The 18,777-nt window shown below is 49.9% G+C and overlaps 8 protein-coding genes across 8 annotated transcripts; 2 read left to right on the top strand and 6 right to left on the bottom strand.

The window, feature by feature from the left end:
• Positions 1-266: 266 nt before the first annotated feature.
• Positions 267-1,556, bottom strand: MGYG_01370 (hypothetical protein; the record flags this gene model as incomplete). The annotated part of the gene is made up of 2 exons (XM_003177241.1): positions 267-1,417; positions 1,529-1,556. The coding sequence occupies 2 exons, from the start codon at positions 1,554-1,556 to the stop codon at positions 267-269; spliced, it is 1,179 nt and encodes a 392-aa protein (XP_003177289.1).
• A 963-nt stretch (positions 1,557-2,519) lies between these two features.
• On the top strand, positions 2,520-3,622 carry MGYG_01369 (PTAC beta; the record flags this gene model as incomplete). Its single annotated transcript, XM_003177240.1, has 2 exons — positions 2,520-2,618; positions 2,684-3,622. 2 exons carry the CDS (start codon positions 2,520-2,522, stop codon positions 3,620-3,622), a joined length of 1,038 nt encoding a protein of 345 aa, XP_003177288.1.
• Positions 3,623-4,483: 861 nt separating this feature from the next.
• On the bottom strand, positions 4,484-5,409 carry MGYG_01368 (tetraspanin; the record flags this gene model as incomplete). Its single annotated transcript, XM_003177239.1, has 4 exons — positions 4,484-4,596; positions 4,670-4,835; positions 4,917-5,152; positions 5,235-5,409. The coding sequence occupies 4 exons, from the start codon at positions 5,407-5,409 to the stop codon at positions 4,484-4,486; spliced, it is 690 nt and encodes a 229-aa protein (XP_003177287.1).
• Positions 5,410-6,813: 1,404 nt separating this feature from the next.
• Positions 6,814-7,707, bottom strand: MGYG_01367 (MADS box transcription factor Mcm1; the record flags this gene model as incomplete). Its single annotated transcript, XM_003177238.1, has 3 exons — positions 6,814-7,116; positions 7,189-7,323; positions 7,462-7,707. The coding sequence occupies 3 exons, from the start codon at positions 7,705-7,707 to the stop codon at positions 6,814-6,816; spliced, it is 684 nt and encodes a 227-aa protein (XP_003177286.1).
• A 1,195-nt stretch (positions 7,708-8,902) lies between these two features.
• Positions 8,903-10,145, bottom strand: MGYG_01366 (carboxy-cis,cis-muconate cyclase; the record flags this gene model as incomplete). Its single annotated transcript, XM_003177237.1, has 2 exons — positions 8,903-9,713; positions 9,781-10,145. 2 exons carry the CDS (start codon positions 10,143-10,145, stop codon positions 8,903-8,905), a joined length of 1,176 nt encoding a protein of 391 aa, XP_003177285.1.
• Positions 10,146-11,279: 1,134 nt separating this feature from the next.
• MGYG_01365 (DUF803 domain-containing protein) lies at positions 11,280-13,062 on the bottom strand (the record flags this gene model as incomplete). The annotated part of the gene is made up of 4 exons (XM_003177236.1): positions 11,280-12,542; positions 12,621-12,713; positions 12,807-12,944; positions 13,024-13,062. The coding sequence occupies 4 exons, from the start codon at positions 13,060-13,062 to the stop codon at positions 11,280-11,282; spliced, it is 1,533 nt and encodes a 510-aa protein (XP_003177284.1).
• Positions 13,063-13,750: 688 nt separating this feature from the next.
• On the top strand, positions 13,751-14,597 carry MGYG_01364 (vacuolar ATP synthase subunit E; the record flags this gene model as incomplete). The annotated part of the gene is made up of 3 exons (XM_003177235.1): positions 13,751-13,783; positions 13,869-14,383; positions 14,447-14,597. 3 exons carry the CDS (start codon positions 13,751-13,753, stop codon positions 14,595-14,597), a joined length of 699 nt encoding a protein of 232 aa, XP_003177283.1.
• Positions 14,598-15,015: 418 nt separating this feature from the next.
• MGYG_01363 (hypothetical protein) lies at positions 15,016-17,370 on the bottom strand (the record flags this gene model as incomplete). The annotated part of the gene is made up of 6 exons (XM_003177234.1): positions 15,016-15,624; positions 15,682-15,835; positions 15,902-15,971; positions 15,998-16,166; positions 16,225-16,277; positions 16,497-17,370. The coding sequence occupies 6 exons, from the start codon at positions 17,368-17,370 to the stop codon at positions 15,016-15,018; spliced, it is 1,929 nt and encodes a 642-aa protein (XP_003177282.1).
• Positions 17,371-18,777: the final 1,407 nt, after the last annotated feature.

The following is an 18,777-nucleotide window of genomic DNA, read 5'->3' as shown; positions in this document are numbered from 1 at the left end:
GGGTACGTGGAAATAACCGTAGGTGCGAATAACTTAGTGCGATTGACCCTAAAGTGATATGCATTCCATATTCTCATCTACTGTACGATATGCACAGTTGTTGGTAGGGTATTAAAATGTAGCAATTAAGAACATAGAAATCCGAGTGCCGATGGGTATCATGCGAGGCATGTAAATAGTCATTAAGGGAAGGGTATCCTGGGGGTGAAAAAGAAATTGAACAATATAAAAAACGCCTCTACCGAGTATCAGAAAAATAGGACTATCTACCCTCTACGTACCCTCTTAGCGTTCTCCCGGCCAGCCTCTGCTTCGTCTATAGAGCTGCGGCTGACTTGCTGGTAATCGTCTAGTTTCTCCTCAGTAGCCAAGTCATGAGCTTCTACTTTCTCCCAGTCGTCATCTTCGTTGCAGGTATGAGAATTATTTTCTGCAGCGTTCTCTGCTTCGTCATCCCAGGTCAAATCTAGTTTGACGATCCTAGCACCCCCGGGGCTCAGGCGACGATAGTATCCTTCAATTACACCTTCTTCAACTGTGAATCCACGAGCAATGTACCAGGACAAGGCCTCTTCGTTGGTTTCGTGAACATGAGCAGTGACTGTGCGGATGTTATAGTGTTTGACCATGTTTGAAACCCGTCGAGGTGTCTTTTGTTCCCCTTTATCGGATGAAGACTTGGACTTGTCCTTCGAAGAGGCAGGTTCCCCAGCATATATGAGGGAGTCCAACAGGGAGGCTGCAATTCCAGTCCCGCGGTAAGGAGAAAGGAGAAGTAGAGTTTGAATATATAGGTTGACCACAGGCCGTAATGCAGTTGCCTTGGCGGTAGAAGAAGGGTGGGGGAGGGTTGCCGGCTCCAGGCGACACCGTATGCCACCAATCACCTTGTCCGTTCCGGACTTTGGAGGTGACGGAGGTGTAGGCAAGCTTTTGGCTGCCAGGTATGCTGTTCCATATATATTTGAAAGAGGGTGTTGATGGTATAAGGCCACACGCGAAACAGAAGCGATGAAAGGGTCCGTTATAGTGGCGGTGTAGAAGGAGTTTTGGTATCGAACTGGCAGAAGCAAGCCCGTTATTCGCATCAGCGAGGGTACATGCGCAGTCTTGACCTGGCTGACCGTGACATGAGGATGGGGAGTCGGTATAGACGGCGCAACATGAGGGTAAGGGGTGAGATTCTGGAAGGCGGGGTTGGATTTGGCTGGGGAGGAGCATATTGGAGGAGGCGGTACGACGGCATGAGGCCTCATCGGCGGCAGACCACCATTCTTAACGGAGGGTCTCAGGTCCATTTTATCTGGCCTGTCGGTTTTATGCTGTCCAGAGGCTGCCGAGTTTGTGGTAGGCAGCGCAGAAGGCCGCGATGGTCCAGATGCGGAGAACAGGCACGACACGACGGGCCAGCGGAGAGCTACCTAGGCAGCTAACTAACTGCAGCAGTAGTGCGGAAAGTCGGCTGGCCGGATGAAGGAAAAGGATGGAGTAAAACATGGGGCAGCGGCTGTTATATAGCGTAGCCAACCTTGTCGGTGCAGCTGGCCGTTGCTCATGACTCGACGCCTTGCCGCAGCAGCAGCAGCAGCAGCAGCAGGAGAAGAAGCAAAACACAAGCGTGAAGTCATCATCCCGCCTGTGCGCGTGGAGTTTTAGCTTAGATTGATAAGATAAGATTAAGCTGCTGCCCGTAGGATGACATAAGCAAGCTGGGCAAAAAAAGGAAGACGCAAGAAGGAAAAACATCGCAGGCGAAGCCATCAAGAGCTGAGGATCACGGCACTGCGCAGTTAGGACTCTCCCATCTCGGTTTTGTGCGTGAGCGATAGAGGACGGCGTTGGCAGGGAGACGCCGGCCACTTTTGGGTAAACAGTGAGGCCTGGCCTCGCCCGTTAGACAGGTATTACCAGCTCCTCCGCCGGAAGACTCCAGCCTCCCCTTAGCATTCGCCCCCTAATGCCGAAGACGCTTCTAACCGCCTGGAGCTATAACAGCAGCGATAGACGTTGGCGACCTGACGCGGTTAATTGGCACTGAGAATTGGATATACCATTCAGCACAGTTCCTGTCCGGCAGGCTTTCACTTTCACCGCTGTCCTGCTGCTCCAAACGCCGGACCCGAGCCGCTCTTTTAACCCCGGTACCGATTCGGCCGCCGCATCTTCCACTCCGACGAGCTTTCCATATACCGCGCTCGGCCTGCCACTGCTGCTGAGGCTGCTATCCTTGAATGAAGACGCTTAATGGAAGCATGTCAGGCTGATGTCTTATTTTGGCATTGGCGGACATTGAGTTCTCAATAAGCGGGTTAGTCGACGATGCTATTGTTCAATACCTCAAAAGCAGGCAACTCTCAAGTCCACAACACAACACACATATTCCCCTTGCCACTATATATATATCCCTCCCCGGTCGTTGCTTCCTTTTCGTCTCCCTTCCTCCACATCACTCACACTCTTGCATCTTCCTATTCCCTTCAATCTCGATGGCTGCTGTTCTCGATACCGTTTCTAACATCATGACTTCAGCAGACGGAGCTCAAATTATGGCTGGCCCAGAAAAAAATAAAGAAGCTGCAGAAAGTGATCATATGTCTCCTACGGACCTCGCCAGACTCGTAAGTGATTCTCTCGTCGGAACAGGGCTTACGTTCGGGAAGCTTTTCTCTAACACTTCTAGCAGACTCGCCAAATATTAGATGATACGTTCTATAACATAATTCATGATATTGTGGCAAAGGTGCACAAAGAAGAAAAAGTTGCCCGCCAGCAGTCGGCAGTTGTCACTGCAAGACAGCTAGCTGAAGAATCAACCAAGGTCAAAGATTCTGGCGAAGAGGCAAATGGCACCGCTGATGCTGGCTCATCAGCTTCCCATGATCACGTAGTGAAAAGCAGAGGAGTCCGATTGGAAACCGAGAGTGCAATATTTGACAGTGGAAAAGTTTACCTAAAGGGCAACCCCTTGGAAAAGGTCAAGGAGATAATATGCCCGAACTGCCGTCTTCCCCGACTGTTATATCCAGCGTACGGCGAAGGGTCACGCCCTGTGGATGCAAGTCGAGAGTACTGTCGCAAACAACCCCCCGTCAACCTTCACGGTAGAGACGTCCACGGCCACCACTTCGCCGTAGAGAAAATTACGAAGAAGAAGAAAACACAGCCTGCAGCAAGCACGCCAGGCTCAAGTCCACCATCTATCCCCGATACTCCCGGTCCCAACCCTCTTCTCCAGCCGAAACCGGACAAAATCTATGTCCCTACAACCAAATGCCCCAACTGTCCACGGTACTTCCTTCTCACTAAGAGTGCCCAGCACCTTGACAGATGCTTGGGTATCTCAACCCGACAGAGCCGAATACGTACTCCACTCGCTAATAGCGAAAGTGGCACACCGGGACCTTCACAGCCTGCCAATGCACGAAAACGTGTACGTGAAGGTGAGGAAGAAGGTGCTCCCGGTCCAGTCAAGAAGAAGAAAGATTTCGGCCTTGCAACGAAGTTGAAGAGTCAAAAGCCTGCCGCACCCAGCAAACTGAAGAACGGGACTACTGCAGACATGATCTCAGTAGAATCTTCAAAACCTTCCACAAGCGGGAAAGCCGGGAAACAAAAAGCATGAATTGCTTCCGTCTTTCCTCGCTTGTTATCAACGATACCAATATCAAAACACAAAAATCCTCCATCCTATTAAAAGTCGCCATATAATTGCCTTCTACCCACTCACCACAAAAGGCTATCAACGACCTTGTCATTCTGCATACCTACACCGGAGTAATGGCACAACGAGGCGTTTTACACCATCGCGATCTACCTATCACCAAACCACCAGGGCTAAAAGGAAGGACCTAACGGTCTTTCATTCATTTCTTACACCTCTTCTTTTCCGTGAAAACCTAGAACATACTATCAGCTATCCTCTAATTCATGCGCTACTTCGGCCAAACCTATCGTAAATATACCATGTTTCCTTTCTGTTTAATGAAGCAGATCAAATTCTCTAATGCCGGACGGAATGGTGGGCATCTAACTAAACTGGGGGCGTCTTGGTCAACGGCGCCAAAACACGGCTTTTTTTAAAACTTGCCTACGTCTTTTTGTTTTGTTTCATTTGTACCTTCATTGAAACCTACTTTTCCTCTTTTCTTTTGTGCTAATGTCTCTTCTGTTGCATTTACGTGGCATGGGATGTGTTTGTCCTTGAACCGGCATCCTGTGAGATGCTCTAGCCTCTCCTCCTTTAGGGAAGATGTTGATATTTGTCCAGTTAGATCATTGCGTGAATCTCGTGTACATTATGGCATTGTTTGAAAGCATGGGCGAGTAAACACAATTACCGCTCATATGCTATCCAAACGGCAAAAAAGAAACAAATGATATGACTTGAAATTCAAATACTGCTTGCTCGGTATATGCTTGGTCGTCAAAGATCATGATTGATATTATGCAGAATGAGTAAAGGAAAAGGAGAACCAGCCAGCCTTCATGTTTGTCTCATGCCGAGCTCATACTTCTCGTCAATAAGCCTGTATCTCGTCCTATCCTTGCGATCTTTGAACAGCATCGCAACGCACAGTAGGAGAACGGTATCAATCACTATCGTAAACAACTGTCAGCACACCATCGAATAAACCTGGCTACATAAAGTCTCAGAGTCTAAGCTACATACCAACAATACCAAAGGTGGCAGTGGATATATTGCCAAAGAACGAAAATGCATAATCAGACATCGGCCCTATACAGCCTGGTTTCTGCGCCGCAAGCAGATCCGACATACAAGTCGAGTCATAATGGTATAGTGGCGAGGTACTGTTTTCAAACCCGCAACAATCAAACTAGTTATGCAAATCAACCGTTAGACCGACCGGGCAGGTATTTAACTATAACCAGGTCCAAGGTGTATAAAAATGACGTACCCTCTTCTGCAGCAGGCCTTGTATGTCGCCCGTCTCCCTGGACCACATCGGCTGGAGCGTCGAGCGGGTGCGCAAAGCTTCGTACCAAACACTCAGACCTAGACTAAGAGTGAATATGCCGGTGAAAACAAGTAGCCAGCCATGAACCTGTAGCCATCTTCCGCTCTGAGGAAACACAATGACCGGTATCGAGCATAGGAAGGTTGCAAAGACGGAGATTGCGTTGGCAAGGGAAGCTATAAGTATATACCAGTGCTCATGTAAGTATGGGTAGGGTAGACAAGTATGTAAGTATGTAGGAGCAGGTGGTGAACGAACGGATTATAGGACAACGAGGGATGAGGAGCGACCTCATGACGTTTTCAACGTTTCTTTCATGATGGAGGCTTGCTTCGCCTAGCCGTGAGCCCAGCAAGAGGATAACGCCGCCCAGAAGGAAGAGGAGGTCTGCGATTATGTAGCCTGTTAGGACTTTGTTGATGGTGAATCCCATGGTTCGTTAGCTAGCTTGTCAACAGTTCAGGCGAGCTTTAGAGAGATGCCAATATGGGTATAGAAGGCAAAAGAGACGATCCTGACGACAGGAAGACAAAAGACAAGGAAGAGAGAGGCCATGGTGAAATAATAATGGCCCCCATGCTGTCGTCTCCGGCTGTGAAACTGATGCTTGCTGTGATCTATTGGCAGGGCCGGGTTTAGTTGGGTGGCGGGCTGCAGCAGCCCCGGCGGCTAAGTAGTGACAGGGCTTGGACCAGTCATGTTGTAGAACAGGCATCCTGCGCGAGGAGACGAGCTATAGCCAAAAGACACAAGGGTAGAGGAGTAAATACTAAAGAGTAACGAGCAGGAAGCACTTTTTTTGTAAGTATAGATCAGTGAAATTATACATCTTGTTGTTAAGCCATGTTGAGACCATGATGAGAGTAGCTAGTATACGAGGAGACGGGAATAATATATAAAAACACGAGAGAAGACAGCTTTTTCTTCTTAAGACATGCCTTCATCCATTTTCCCTTCCGAACGAAACTGATCGGAGAATAATATGAGATAGATATAAGGAAAAACTGAAAAAAAAAAAGGTGATAAGATGAAAAAGAGCACGGGTACATCGATGGGTAGAGATAGCAGATAGAGCGGTAATGTAAGGAAGAAAGCAAGCAAAGTCAAGGGGGCACACGTTTATCATAATGAGATACAGAGCAAACACCATAACCCCCACCCTTTCCTGGGTTTCCGATATAAACCCCCATCCCCGTGTGTAGTATGTTTGGTGATAAGAAAGAAAAGACAGGGGAAGAAGAGGGGGAAGAGTTGATGAAAAAGATGCGGGATAAAAAGTAGACAAGACTGATCTCAAGGGATCCACCGCTGAATTGGTATCATATAACAATAATCATATCCACTGGGTGTCACAGGTGTTGGGCCCTTTTGTTGGTTCCGCAGGAAGGAGAAGAGTAGTTTTTTTCAAGGCGAGGAGAGAGACCAGGGGAGGGGGAAAGGGTCCCTGGTTGTGGTGTGAAAAAAAAGCCGGCGGAACGTTGACCTGAGACGGGGTGACTCGGGATAGGCTATAACTCTAGAAAGGATATAGAGAGATGAAGGAAACAGGAGGGAGGCTTGATAAGACGGTGTCGGAGAGAGGACAGGCGAATGTTCCCATGGGTTTCCCTCTATACAACAGGCTGCAAAAGAAATAGACCCCTCGGCCGGTCTAGAAATTTCCGGCCAAGGAAGTAATAAGTAGGAGAGGTGAGAGTCGTTTTTTTGCTTGAGAGATGATGAGGTGACATGTTTTTATTCCCTTTTTTTTTCAGTATTCTGCACGCAACAGAGTTAGTAAGGGGTAGAAAGAAAGAGAAAAAAGAAGGTAAAGAGCAAGCAAGAAGTGAGAGAGAGGTTAGGTGGTGGACTGCTGCGGTATACGCGTGCCAACGGGTACGCCCGAATACTGACCTCCGGCTTGTGCCTGTTGCTGCTGTTGCTGCTGCTGTTGGAGATTCTGGTAGTACGCGATCTGATGTTGCTGCTCGTTGGTCATGCCTCCGATGTTGTATCCTGGATGCAGTGGACGAGGCGGTATCGCGGCCTGCTGCTGAGCGGCGACAGTGGCCTGGGCAACCTCATCAGGTGAGTCCGCTGGCACCTCTGGCGCCTCAACTCCGTTCTCCGTCCCCGTAGGCTCTTGAGCGTTCAAACAGCGCTGTATCTGTCAGTTATAGCTCACTATAACGTAAAACTATTTTTTTTATTTATTCAATTTCCACTGGCGTACCTGGATGAGATTCTTGCCCTCGGACTGGGTGACGAGCGGCTGTAGCTTTGGCGTCGTAAATGTGTAGACGAGGCCGGTCTCTGACACGACGAGAAGCAGGACCTGCGTCCCCGTCAAAACGGACAATTCATAGGCCTGTCAACCGCATTAGCCTCGATACGCGTATATATACGTGCGTGTATGTACGAATGTGTATGTAGATATGTTAATTGATATGGGGGAAGGGTTGTGGATGCGGTGATCTAGATGGATCTGCCCAAAAAGGGAACCGACCTTCTTCATGATGCCGGCCTTTCGCTTGGAGAAGGTGATGTGACGGCGAGACTTGTCCTGGATGAACTTGATCTCTATCTTGCGACGCTCGCGGCCTGGCTTGTCGTCATCGTCGTCGTCCTCATCGGCTGCAGGACGCGGCCGCTTGCGAGACTCGAGGGCGGCCGATCCGTTGCCGGACGGAGGGACGAGGTCGTCCTGGGAGGGCGACGGGTTCTCCTGGGGCACCGCGGCGACGTCAGCCATGGCGATGACGCTGTCTGTCTGACGGTCTTTGTGTCTGGCTGTCCTTTGCTGTCTGCTGTGCTGTCGCTGGCCGTCGCTGTCGCTGGTGCTGGGTTGCTGGCCGTTCCCAAAGAGGTATGATGTTTGGCGGGCGAAAAAGGGCGGGCGGCCGAATCGAGTAACGCGCTGGGGTGGGAAGAGTGACAGGTTTGGGTAAGGTCGGGAGTAAAAGAGGGAAAAAAGGGCGAAAAGGGCGACGAGCAGGCGAAGAAATAGGAAAAGCGCCAGGACGGGCGGCCGGCGAAAGGGGGGGGCCTCACCGCCTGCCTAGTTCTGACACGGAAGATCGTCGGGGCGGTTCTGCCGCCGTATCGCCTTCGGTTTTGGCGGCGGCGAGGCTGTACGGTATTACGGTGGCGTTTTGTTACCGATGGCTTATATAACACATCTATTTACTTTCTATTTTTAGGTGCATCCAGCTTGCCACATGAAAAAGGAAGAAGAAGAAGAAAGACGTAAGACGAAGACGAAGAAGAAGAAGAAGAAAGATGGAGCTGCAGACGAGAGCTGAAAGACGAGCTAGACAGGACAGTCAGTGGTAAAAGCGAGAGAAGTCGAGAAGACGCGAGAAAAGACAAAAAAAAGATCGACGTTTCACCAGCTGCGCCTCCTGCTGAGCGTGCAGAACCCTCAAACACGCCAGCCCTCGTCTTCTGCCTTCTGGAAGCGCTGGGACGACGGGGGGACACGGGAACTAGGCCGGTTCTGTCCTGGCTGAGGGCCTCGGGGCTCGTCTCTCCTTGCTCTCCTGCTTGCACTTCTTCTTGCGCTCGCTTGCTGCCCGTCTGGAGATCTCCTTGTTTTCTGCACCCAACTTTTTCCGGCTTGTCCTTAGCGTCGGGTGGGCCAGCGATCAGGCCTCTCCCCGTCCATCTTGGGTTCTCGCCTTTCGTATTTTGCTTTTCTGCAGCCATCGCAAAGGGCGAGGAAGCTGAGCCTTGAACTTTGATAGGGCGTCCTTGGTCCTGGCTTATGTGATGTGATATGATTAGGTAATATACGCTTAGCCTATGTCGGGTTACTCGGCTTGGCGCTGTTTTACCTCGGCACTTTCACTTTATTAAGGATTGCTTCATTATTATCTTAACGTAAGAGAAGGAGAGTCATCAGGGCCAGCCCTTTGCTTTGGGGTCGCAGGAAGCTGATCTAGTCTAGTCTAGTCATATTCACATTCGGTCTCATTCTCTTTCTTCTCACTGTCTTGAGCACCGTTATCCCACCACTGCAAGCAGACAGGCTTCTCGATCTCCAGCGTCGACTTGGCCTCGATGTTCACCTTTCCAGACTCAGGGTCAAGGCTGAACACCTTGATGTTATTTGAATTCTGGCCCTCAGCCACAAACCACTTGCCGCTGGGGTGAATAGACATGTGTCTGATATTCTCCACGCCGCCGTTGAAGATCTCAAGCAGCTTCAGCTTGCCCGTCATCTGGTCGATGGAGTACGAAGCGATGGAGCTGGAGTTGGGGAAGATCTTGTCAAGTCTGTTCGAGGCATACAGGTGTTTGCCCGACGGTGAAATGATGAGTTCACCTGCCGCTCCCTTCTGCCCGTCTGGAAGCGTAGAGAGGGTTTGTATCTCGGTAAGCTTGAGGGTGTCGACCATGTATTCGACAGACATCACGGTCACGGTGTTCGAAAGCTCGCCAACAACATAGTAGAACTTAGACTTGTCTGCGGCAGGGTAGAGTACCCCATGGCGAGGCCCGGTGCCGGGCTTGACCTTGTTGGGAGGCGCAACGCTGAATTTGGGACCTGACTCGACCTTGAGAACGCGGATCACGTCAGAGCCCAGGTCTGGCATGACCACGAATTTGCCGGTTGGGTCGAAGAGAGCCTGGTGTGGGTGAGGAGCATCCTGGCGGTCCGGTACTGTTCCTGGGCCTTGCATTTTGAACATGAAGTCGCCTAGGTGCGTGAACTGGCCGGTGCTGTTTGTAGCGTATGCCGAAGCACTCGAAGAGCCACTATCAGGATCCGTTAGAGTATGCACAAAACCATGTATGTATATGTACAGCCATGATGATAACGTACTAGTTTGCAGTAATGATTATAGGCTGAGTAGGGTGCATGTCCAAGGAGACAGGTCCCGCCAGCCCCTTGATAGAGCCCAACTTCTTCAGCTTTCCATCCTGAGCAATAGAGTAGCTCGTCAACGCATGTTCAGTCGACGTCTCTTCGATAGAATACAGCAGCTTCCCGTCCTTGGATACTTCCTGCCATGACGGAGTGCTTGACTCTGTGTTGTTCCCGATGACCTTTAGTGCTCCGGTCTTGGTATCAAAGCTGACAGTTGCTATCGCGTTGGCGTTGGTGCCCACAAAAGCAATCTGCTGCGCCACTATCCCAGTCGTCAACAATCCGGCCTGGAGTAGCGAGAGAAAAGGCACAGCCCTCATGGTGAGTCGATGTTGGTAAAGCAAAAGGTTAGATACCTATAGCAGAGGTAAGAAAGTGGTCTACCTTTTTTATTGAAAGAGAAAAGAAAAGGAGGGGAGATGTAGTTGAATATATATATATATTTATATAGGGCTGTGCATAAGGAAGAGGCAGTGACATTTGATATCACTTACATACTAACTAACTGTAGAATGTTCGATGTATATCTTCCTACGATACGAGCGTATCCGCCCTTTCACTGCATAAACTAGTGGCCAATCGATCAGTCAAATTGTCTTTGTGGTGCCTTGACAGTGACAGGGCAAGGCGTCAATCTACTCACTGGCAAATAGCAAAGCCGTACCTTTCGCTTTGGCGCTGGACTTGTGCTGATATCAAACTCACAGTCGTCGATGTGGTCAGGGCTGGATGGCCAGGGGCGCGAGACGCTGAAAACTTTGGCCAATCGATTGGATTCGGTGAATTCTTAGCCTGCAGCAGAGTTTCAGGAGACGATGCACGGTTAAACGAGTTGTTCACTTCAATAACTATTGAAAGGAGGCAGGTTTCAGGTTCGTTTCAGAGCCCAATACACAAGATCACTATTAAAAAGCGCGTCCTAGCTCTGTGAAGGCCTGTCGCTTGCTGACCTTGAAGGCTATCAACATGGCTGGATGACATAGCTTTGGGTACTCTGTACGCAGGCCAAGCCAGACACTGTGGCCTTAGTTATACCTATGGAACGAAATAATATAACTCATTATCTGCAATCATATCCCATTGGCAGACAAGTGTATTTCATAATTACTTGTCAAATTCGATATATATACTCTCCTCTGGACGAAGTAGGCTCTGGACGAAGTAGGCTCTGGACGAAGTAGGAGTTATCGTCGGTAGCAAGAAAAAGGAGCTGAAGTTAGGAAAAGCGTCTATAAAATTATCCGAGGACTATCTACTCGTTAAATACATACAATATTCGGGGTATTAAAGCAAAAAAAGCCACCTTGTCCACTATGCTCATCGTCGGGAAGTCTTTGTCAACAGACAATCATATGAGTACATTACTGCCAGGATGCAGAAAATCTCAATCTGCGGGATTTGCAACTAGACCCAGCGACAGGTGTCTGGCGTCGAGATGCAAAAAGTTGATAGAACTAAGATCCCTCTGCAAAACTTCTTCTTTTGGGATCTGTGAGTCTTCTGCTGTCCCGGCCACTGCCCGTCGACACCATAGTCTCACTGGATGTCCCCCAGAGAGAGAATAAACGCCTATGGCCGGTTGAAACTGAAGTAGTGCTCTTACGTCTCTGTCGTTTTGACGCTCGACGGGGCCACGACGGTGAATCGGGAGGGAGGAGAGCCGAGCGGGTGAGAAGCTCTCGACGACCACTAATGTCGTCATCATCCTGGTCATCTCGGAGCTCTGCTAGTATCTCTGCAGTTTCTAGGCCTGGGTTGGTGGCACGCCTGTGTGAAAAGGTGGATGCTCTGTATGGGTGGATGAGGGGGCTCGAAGGCTGTCGGTGACGAGGTGTGTGGTGTAGTAGAGGTTGGCGCTCGCCCAGGTATGCTTCTTCGTCACCGGGATGTATGAAATCGGCATAGGATGCCGCCGAGTCGTCTGGTTCCTCCATTAAACCAAGACCAGGGCCTATAGCGCTTGTCGGAGGAGCTACGGCAGCCTGTCCAGGGTGTGTAGAGGATTCTTCTAATCTCCAGGAAAGGCAAAGGACCCCGGACAGTAGAATAACAGTTCCAAGGGCTATCAACCCAGCGTGCAGCCCGGAAAGCTGAGACGTCTGGTGAAAATATATTAGACCATCTAAAATGGCGATTATGTTGTAAACGCAAAACACGTAAGGATATAAGATGCTTGTACTGCACAACTTCAGGCCACGGTGCATATAGTACATCTGGGTGAGGGCCAAAGCAACGAGAGCGAGCAGGATGATCCAAGACTGCCAGTGGACAAATTGGTTATCCTGGTCAGAAATCGTTCGTACTACCAGCTCGACTGCAGACTTTGCAAGAAGAAGGCAGTGAGCGGACAGGATGCCGCTAAGAGACCCGTATATCATTCCACGGACCAGCTTTATCCGGGGACTGTGGTGTAGATGCGGAGACCAGATAGACAGGTAACCCCTAGCCTGGGCAGGAGTAGGAGACACCCTCAGAGCACGAGCTGCCAGGACTAAAAGCAAAACGACCGCAGCCGTTCCAGCCATCCAGTGGAGGAATGCAGGTCGAACAAGAAGTTCAAGTAGTTGATCCAAAGTGTGGGCAGGTTCGCCAATAGCTCCAAAGGTGGCAATCAGAATAGCGCCAGCGCATACTAGACATGTTCCAAGTACTGAATATCGGGTGAACGGCTCCCCTAGGATCAGAGTTGCAAATATGGTATTGAAAACAAGGCCGGACTGGGGGGGGAGGGTGAGAATGTTAGGCCATGGGCTCGAAATTATAAAGGAGTAAGGATGGGAGTAAGGGGGACGCACAGCTTGTAAGGTCGAGAGGACTGGTAGAGGCAGAGTCGTAATCTGTATAGTGCTCCCAACGATATTGGCACTGACGAACATGAACATTCCGATCTATAGTGCCCACCGTCAGCATCCGTCATGTATATGGCCTTTTGTATCTCGGTCTATGTTCGACCAGAAACATCGAAGCGGTGTCCCACTAACCTGCCATCTTCTCCGTTTGAAGGCCGGCCTGCGCGTGTCATAAGGAAACTTCTCGTCTTCAAGCATATGCGATTTCCGTTGTAGCGTGAGTCCGACGGCCTGTAAACTCGTTGATATCACTCCGACCAGTACACCGACCTAAACATCCAGTCGCAAGCGGTATCAGCAGAAGCCCCCGTCAAAGGCGATCTCTCGACGGAACGAGACAGAAACGTACTATTATGCCCCCTGTAGGCGACAGGTGACCGAGGCCCATCTCGAATATCCCCATGCATTTGGTATTCAACTCGAGCAAAGGGGAAGAGGCAGTGAAGCTGGTATGTATGCCTTTGGTGTGTAGCTGCTGGCTACTGGCTGGCGAAGGACATGGCGGAGGAGGCGAGGGCGAGGCGGCGCGCGAAGAGTCGAAGACGTAATTATATACTTATTCAATATGCAACATGCAAACAGGGTGAGACAGGAGTGCAGAAGGTGGCCGTGAGGGCATGGCCGGGTGATAGCTGCACTGCGCTGAGTGATGCGTCGAGGTGATGCTGGCGAGGACGCAGGTCGAAGGTCGAAGGGTCGAGGCAGTGGTGTGTCCGTGGTTGGGACGCAGCGAGCAGGTGACGCTCCACCCAAGGGACCCCGTCGACTCGCTCGTCTCTGGCTGCAGTCAACCACCAACATCAACACCATCATCATCCATCGCCATCCCGTCGAGGCAGCAACAACAACGGCAGCAGCAGAGTATAGATAGCGACCTGGCAGCCCGACATCTCCGCGTCTGTTGAATAATTAGCAGCTGTGTCCAGTGACGACATCGACCTGGAGGGTTTCAGACAGGTAGTTTATCTACAACGTTTTGGTTTACTGGCCGACTTCTCGCTAACAGCTTGCTCGCTGCCTTCCAGCTCCAACGCCCTATCTACCACTGCCCATAACCCCCATCCATTGCATCCACGATGTCTCAAAGCCATGCTCTTTCAGACGACCAGGTACGTTTTCCCGCGGCGTTGCAGCTACCCGTAGTCGTGTTGCCTTGGACGCTGATTGATGGCTGGGTGATTCCATCGCATGTAGGTCGCGGGCGAGCTCCGCAAGATGACCGCCTTCATCCGGCAGGAAGCTCTCGAGAAGGCCAGAGAGATCAATCTCAAGGCGGACGAGGAATTTGCTATCGAGAAGTCGAAGCTTGTACGACAGGAGACTGCTTCTATCGACCAGCTGTACGAGAAGAAGTTCAAGCAGGCGAGCATGTCGCAGCAGATTACCAAGTCCACTCTTGCCAACAAGACTCGTCTACGGGTTCTCTCGGCCAAGCAGCAGCTTCTGGACGAGCTGTTCGAGCGGGCCAGAGGGGAGGTCACTTCTGCCGCCACGGGAAAGAAGGGTGCTAACTACGAGAAGACATTGGCCGGACTGATTCTAGAGGGTCTCTTCGCTTTGAACGAGAGCAAAGTGCAGGTTAGGGCCAGAAAGGCCGATTATGCTGCTGTCAAAAAGGCTGCCGAGAGTGCTTCCAAGGAGTTCAAGGATAAGGTTGGAAGGGAAGCCACCGTTGAGATCGATGAGAGTGAGCCGCTCGCTGAAGACTCGTACGTCATCTACCTTATTCGTTAACTGAGAATGATTGGATTGCTAACAGTGTATCAATCTAGTGCCGGTGGTGTTGTCGTTCTCGGAAGCAATGGGAAGATTGAATATAACAACACACTCGAGGAGCGCCTCAGATTACTGGAAGCGGACTCCCTACCCACAGTCAGAGAGATGCTCTTCGGCAAGAACGCCAATCGCAAGTTCTACGACTAATTTTTGAGTGCCTCTGGTGTTTCAATCCCTCTATACTTATTTTCCTTTTTGAGCATTGCGCGGGCTTTCACACCCCTCCTCCCTTTTCCTTCCCCCCTTTGATTTGTATTTCTCTAATCTGGTTGCTGTCATCACATATAAAATAGCTGTCAGCCACCAGTGTACCTCCCTGCCTCAACGGGCCTTCTATCCCTCCATCAAACACTAGACGCACGCCAGATGTCTACGCCTAGCTCTAGTTACCGCCATTCTTGGACACTATGACCATCTAGAATATTGTTTGTATTTTATTCTACCCATCCACCCAGCCTCTCCCGTTTTGGTACCCTGGCTCTTTATCTATATATACCGTGGAAATGACAGGTATATCCGGTATTATCTCACATAATTCCCCTCCCTAGGCACTGCTACTACTGTTTTACCTGACCCCGAGGAACTTCTCCAAAATATCCCTCTTCCCGCTGCTTTCAGTGTATTCATCATCATTCGAAGCACCGAAAAAGGACTTCTTCTGCACAGGTTTAGTCCTCACAGTATAAACAAGTCGGTAATGAAGTGCTTGTAGGCTTTCCTTCGCCTCCGTGCGTTTCATATGTGAGGCACCAGAATCCTGAATAGAAGTGAATATAGCCTTCACCCGATCTGCGAGTTTATCCACCTGTTTATTGAATTCAATCTCATCCTCCTTACCCGAGAAAGAGGACTGTAAAGTTCCCGAGTCAATTGCGACGTCGAGTATCGTTGTTAAAGCAGCTAAGTTAGCAAAGTCAAATGGCTCCTTGTCATCAGGTCGGAGTTCGTTAACTTTGAAACGTTCATCCTTTAATTGTGAGCTGATTTTCCGTAGATTTATCAGCTCGGTGTCTGACTTGTCGAGTGGCGAGCTATCCCTGAATAGAAAGGCAGAGGCTAAACGACATCTGAATAGGGCAAGCTCTGGAGTTATTGGGGGTATATTCTTGAGAAGAAGACACTGGAGACTTGTATCTTTGACTGTTTTATATGCATTTAATGCCAACTCATGAGCCTGTAGCTAGTCAGTGTGCAAAAACGACCAAGCAAAGCTATTGATTGGAAGACATACGTTAACAGCTGGCAGAACACGCTCTGATTGGCCGAATAAAGCAGAAATTGCTCGTAGTGTGTTGACACGGACAGCCCCATCGCCCATGACAGTTTCGTCGAGCACTAAGCGAAATAGGATCTTCAACGAACGCTCACGAGCCAAAGCGTTTAGCCTGTAGAAGACACAGTCATCATTAGCAAGGAGTGAAGGAAAGACAAATGCAAATGATGCACCTCACTTTTCAGCCAGGTTAGAAAGCAGAGCTAAAACAGATAATAAGAATCTCCTAGCTGCAGGAGGTGGCGGCTCTGTAAAAACTGATTAGAGGATCAACCGACTGAAGCTGGGCTTGAAGATAACTCGCCTTCTTCATCGACATTACGGATATCAGGTACAACAGGCTCCGAAGTTTCCAGTGCGCTGTTTCTTGCACCCAGCGTTGCAAATAACCGATCAATATGTGAAGGTTGGACAAGGGAGGATATTAGAGATTCAGGAGAAGCCTAAGTCTATTAGCCTAGGGTTTGTGACGAGGATGAGGATAAACATAGACTAACGAACCTGGAGACAACTGATGTATGCAAACCGAAGTTCATCGCGTGGTTCCGTCGCAACTAAATTGCCTGTTAGCAAGACAGGGCATCCATGCTTCCTTTTTTTTCCTATGTAGGCGTTCCGAACCTGACTGTAGAATCCAGAGTAGGACATCATCCGGCAAGGGAATGTAATTAAGCACCTCCCCAACCACACCTGAGAGAAACGCTCTATCACGAGAAGAAGGTTCTATTGCAAGCTTCAGTAACAGATACAAAGGATGGAAGGTGACATCTCACCTCTGAGAACAGCCTCCCAAGACCCAGGATCTACCGACTGGCTTGGAAAGGTCTCAGTATCGACCGTCGGCGGATCATCACTAAAGAAGGACCAACTTGTGCCTTGCCGAAGGGCCTCTGTCCGTAGCACTGCATCTTTCAGTCGCCGAGCGGCCACTGGATCTGAGGTATCTGAAACTAGAGAGGCATATATATCATCTTTACCAGAGGTGTTCTTGCCCTTGGCTTTGTATTTGCCAACGGAATCCCTGATAAGTACTTTTGCAGCCGACACCTGGGCCTCTCTCTCCTTGTCCTGCATGGCATCTGCCACCAGGTCATCTAAAGAAAACTTATGTCTTGCGCTGACCGCAGTTGTCTGGTCCCCCTTGGTACCGGACTTGGACTTGGACTTGGCCCTTGAACCCTTCCGTCCCTTTGAACTGGACATGTCTGTATCTGACTTCTTATCCTGGCCTGACGTGCCTAAAAACCTAGCCAGCAGCTCGTCTGTTGAAACTGCAATAGAATTGATAGAGTAGTCATCGTCGTCGTCAGAAGCCGTGATCATGATCTGTCCATCTTTGAACACCCGCTGAGAGCCAGGTAGAGTGGTAAACGACGAGACAGCCGGCTCATCCATGGCAATGGGCTGATTCTGGGTTGTCTCTGCAGCGCCAGTGATAGTATCTCCTGAGCGGCCTTCCGATACTACCTGCTCCTGCTTGGGCCGCTCTTGCGTAGGAGAGGAGAGGTCTGGCGGGCAAGAAGTCAGTGGCGACGAAGAGCAAGGCCCATCTTTGCTACTGGGCCGTTTCACGCCAGCTACAGACTTTGGCTCTGGAGAAGTCTCTGCCGGCTTGAAATAAGAGAATATCTTGCGATTCTCTACCATTATATAGAATTTCCTTTGTTTTTATAGTTGGTCCCTTTTGGCGTCTTTCTTTCTTCAAAGCGCGCGCTTTCAATGGGAGCAATTGGAGCATCACGTGATTGTGGTTATTTTCATCCTTTTTTCGCGGACGAGTCGCTCTTTTTACAGGCGGTTACATGATTGATATTGATAGTGATGATGTAGGGGAGACGATGGAGGTGTGATGGATATAGAGGCGTTGGGAGTTGCAAGAAGTGGGCGGACTGGTATTAAAAAGGAGTTATTAATTAACCATTACTATATTGATGCCTTGTCAGACAGCGATCAATCGCACGCCCTTTGAAAAGCGGACAAGCAGCCAGGTACGCCGTATCCGACTATCCTCCGTGCGAGACGGACATGTACGACCCCTGGCTGCGAAGATGGTAGCCTAACCATATCAGGTTGATAGTTAAGGCCGCGTCCAGGCTAAAGCTATCTGTACATGAGTAGCTAAACATTGCGCTGAGATCCCATCCCGATCAAAGATCAACTGGAAGAGCCACCCAAGCCACGTTTGAATGAAGCCGCAGGATTAACTATTCGTTAATATAGATACCTCCGAGCGGAGAATTCCTCGAAGACGTTGGCTGTCAAAGACATCGCCCGCATCCATTGGACTGGTTAATGCTCCGTATATATAGAGAGACATCAGCGAATGATGGCCATCTTTTAAAATAACAACGTCGATTTAACAAACTACCCTTCGTAATCGCCAACCAGACGAACGTCATAGCCGAGCGTGACGGATAGGGGAAAAACCCGAGCCGCCTCAACCGTCACCAAGGATGGCGCATCCAGGGTCAGACAGAACGGCTTTTGGGCTGGCGATCCGTACATGAGATACGAGGCACAACACAACATTGGTCCACTCGTCTTGGTTGAACGCGCAATTCGGATCGTCGTTTCAAGTTGATGGCAGCCTCAAACCGCGCAAGGAGCACGAGATATGTTGCAGCCCAAGCGGAGGAAACACGAAAGCAATATACGACACACTCGACGAGCAAAGCAGCGAAAAGCACTGGCACGGAGGCGCACTTTTTTTTAAGTTCCTTCTCGCAGTTGTCTCGCACTTCTGATGCACGCGCTAGTTGATTGCTGCATGAAATTATCCAATATTTAATGTTTGCAAGGAGGATCTATTAGTTATTCAGGCGGCTGAGGGTGGGAGTGCTGAGCAAACTAGTTAACGAGATGGACGAGGCCGAGCCGGACGTTCCGGCCTTTTTTTATACAGAGTGCAGTTAGGCCAGGAACAGCTAAACGGACGGCCAACAGTTGGTCTGTCCAGAGGTTTGACGAGATATTTGCTGCCTTTGCTTGTGCTGCCCCTGGAAGGCAAAGGGGAAAGGGGAAAGAGGCAGCATGGATAGAGAGAGAGAGCACTTC

Source organism: Nannizzia gypsea, genomic scaffold (assembly GCF_000150975.2).
Source record: "Nannizzia gypsea CBS 118893 supercont1.1 genomic scaffold, whole genome shotgun sequence".
In the NCBI taxonomy this organism is placed as follows: Eukaryota; Fungi; Ascomycota; class Eurotiomycetes; order Onygenales; family Arthrodermataceae; genus Nannizzia; species Nannizzia gypsea.
Note: the sequence above shows the minus strand (reverse complement) of the source record. Positions and strands in the feature narration are given on the sequence as shown.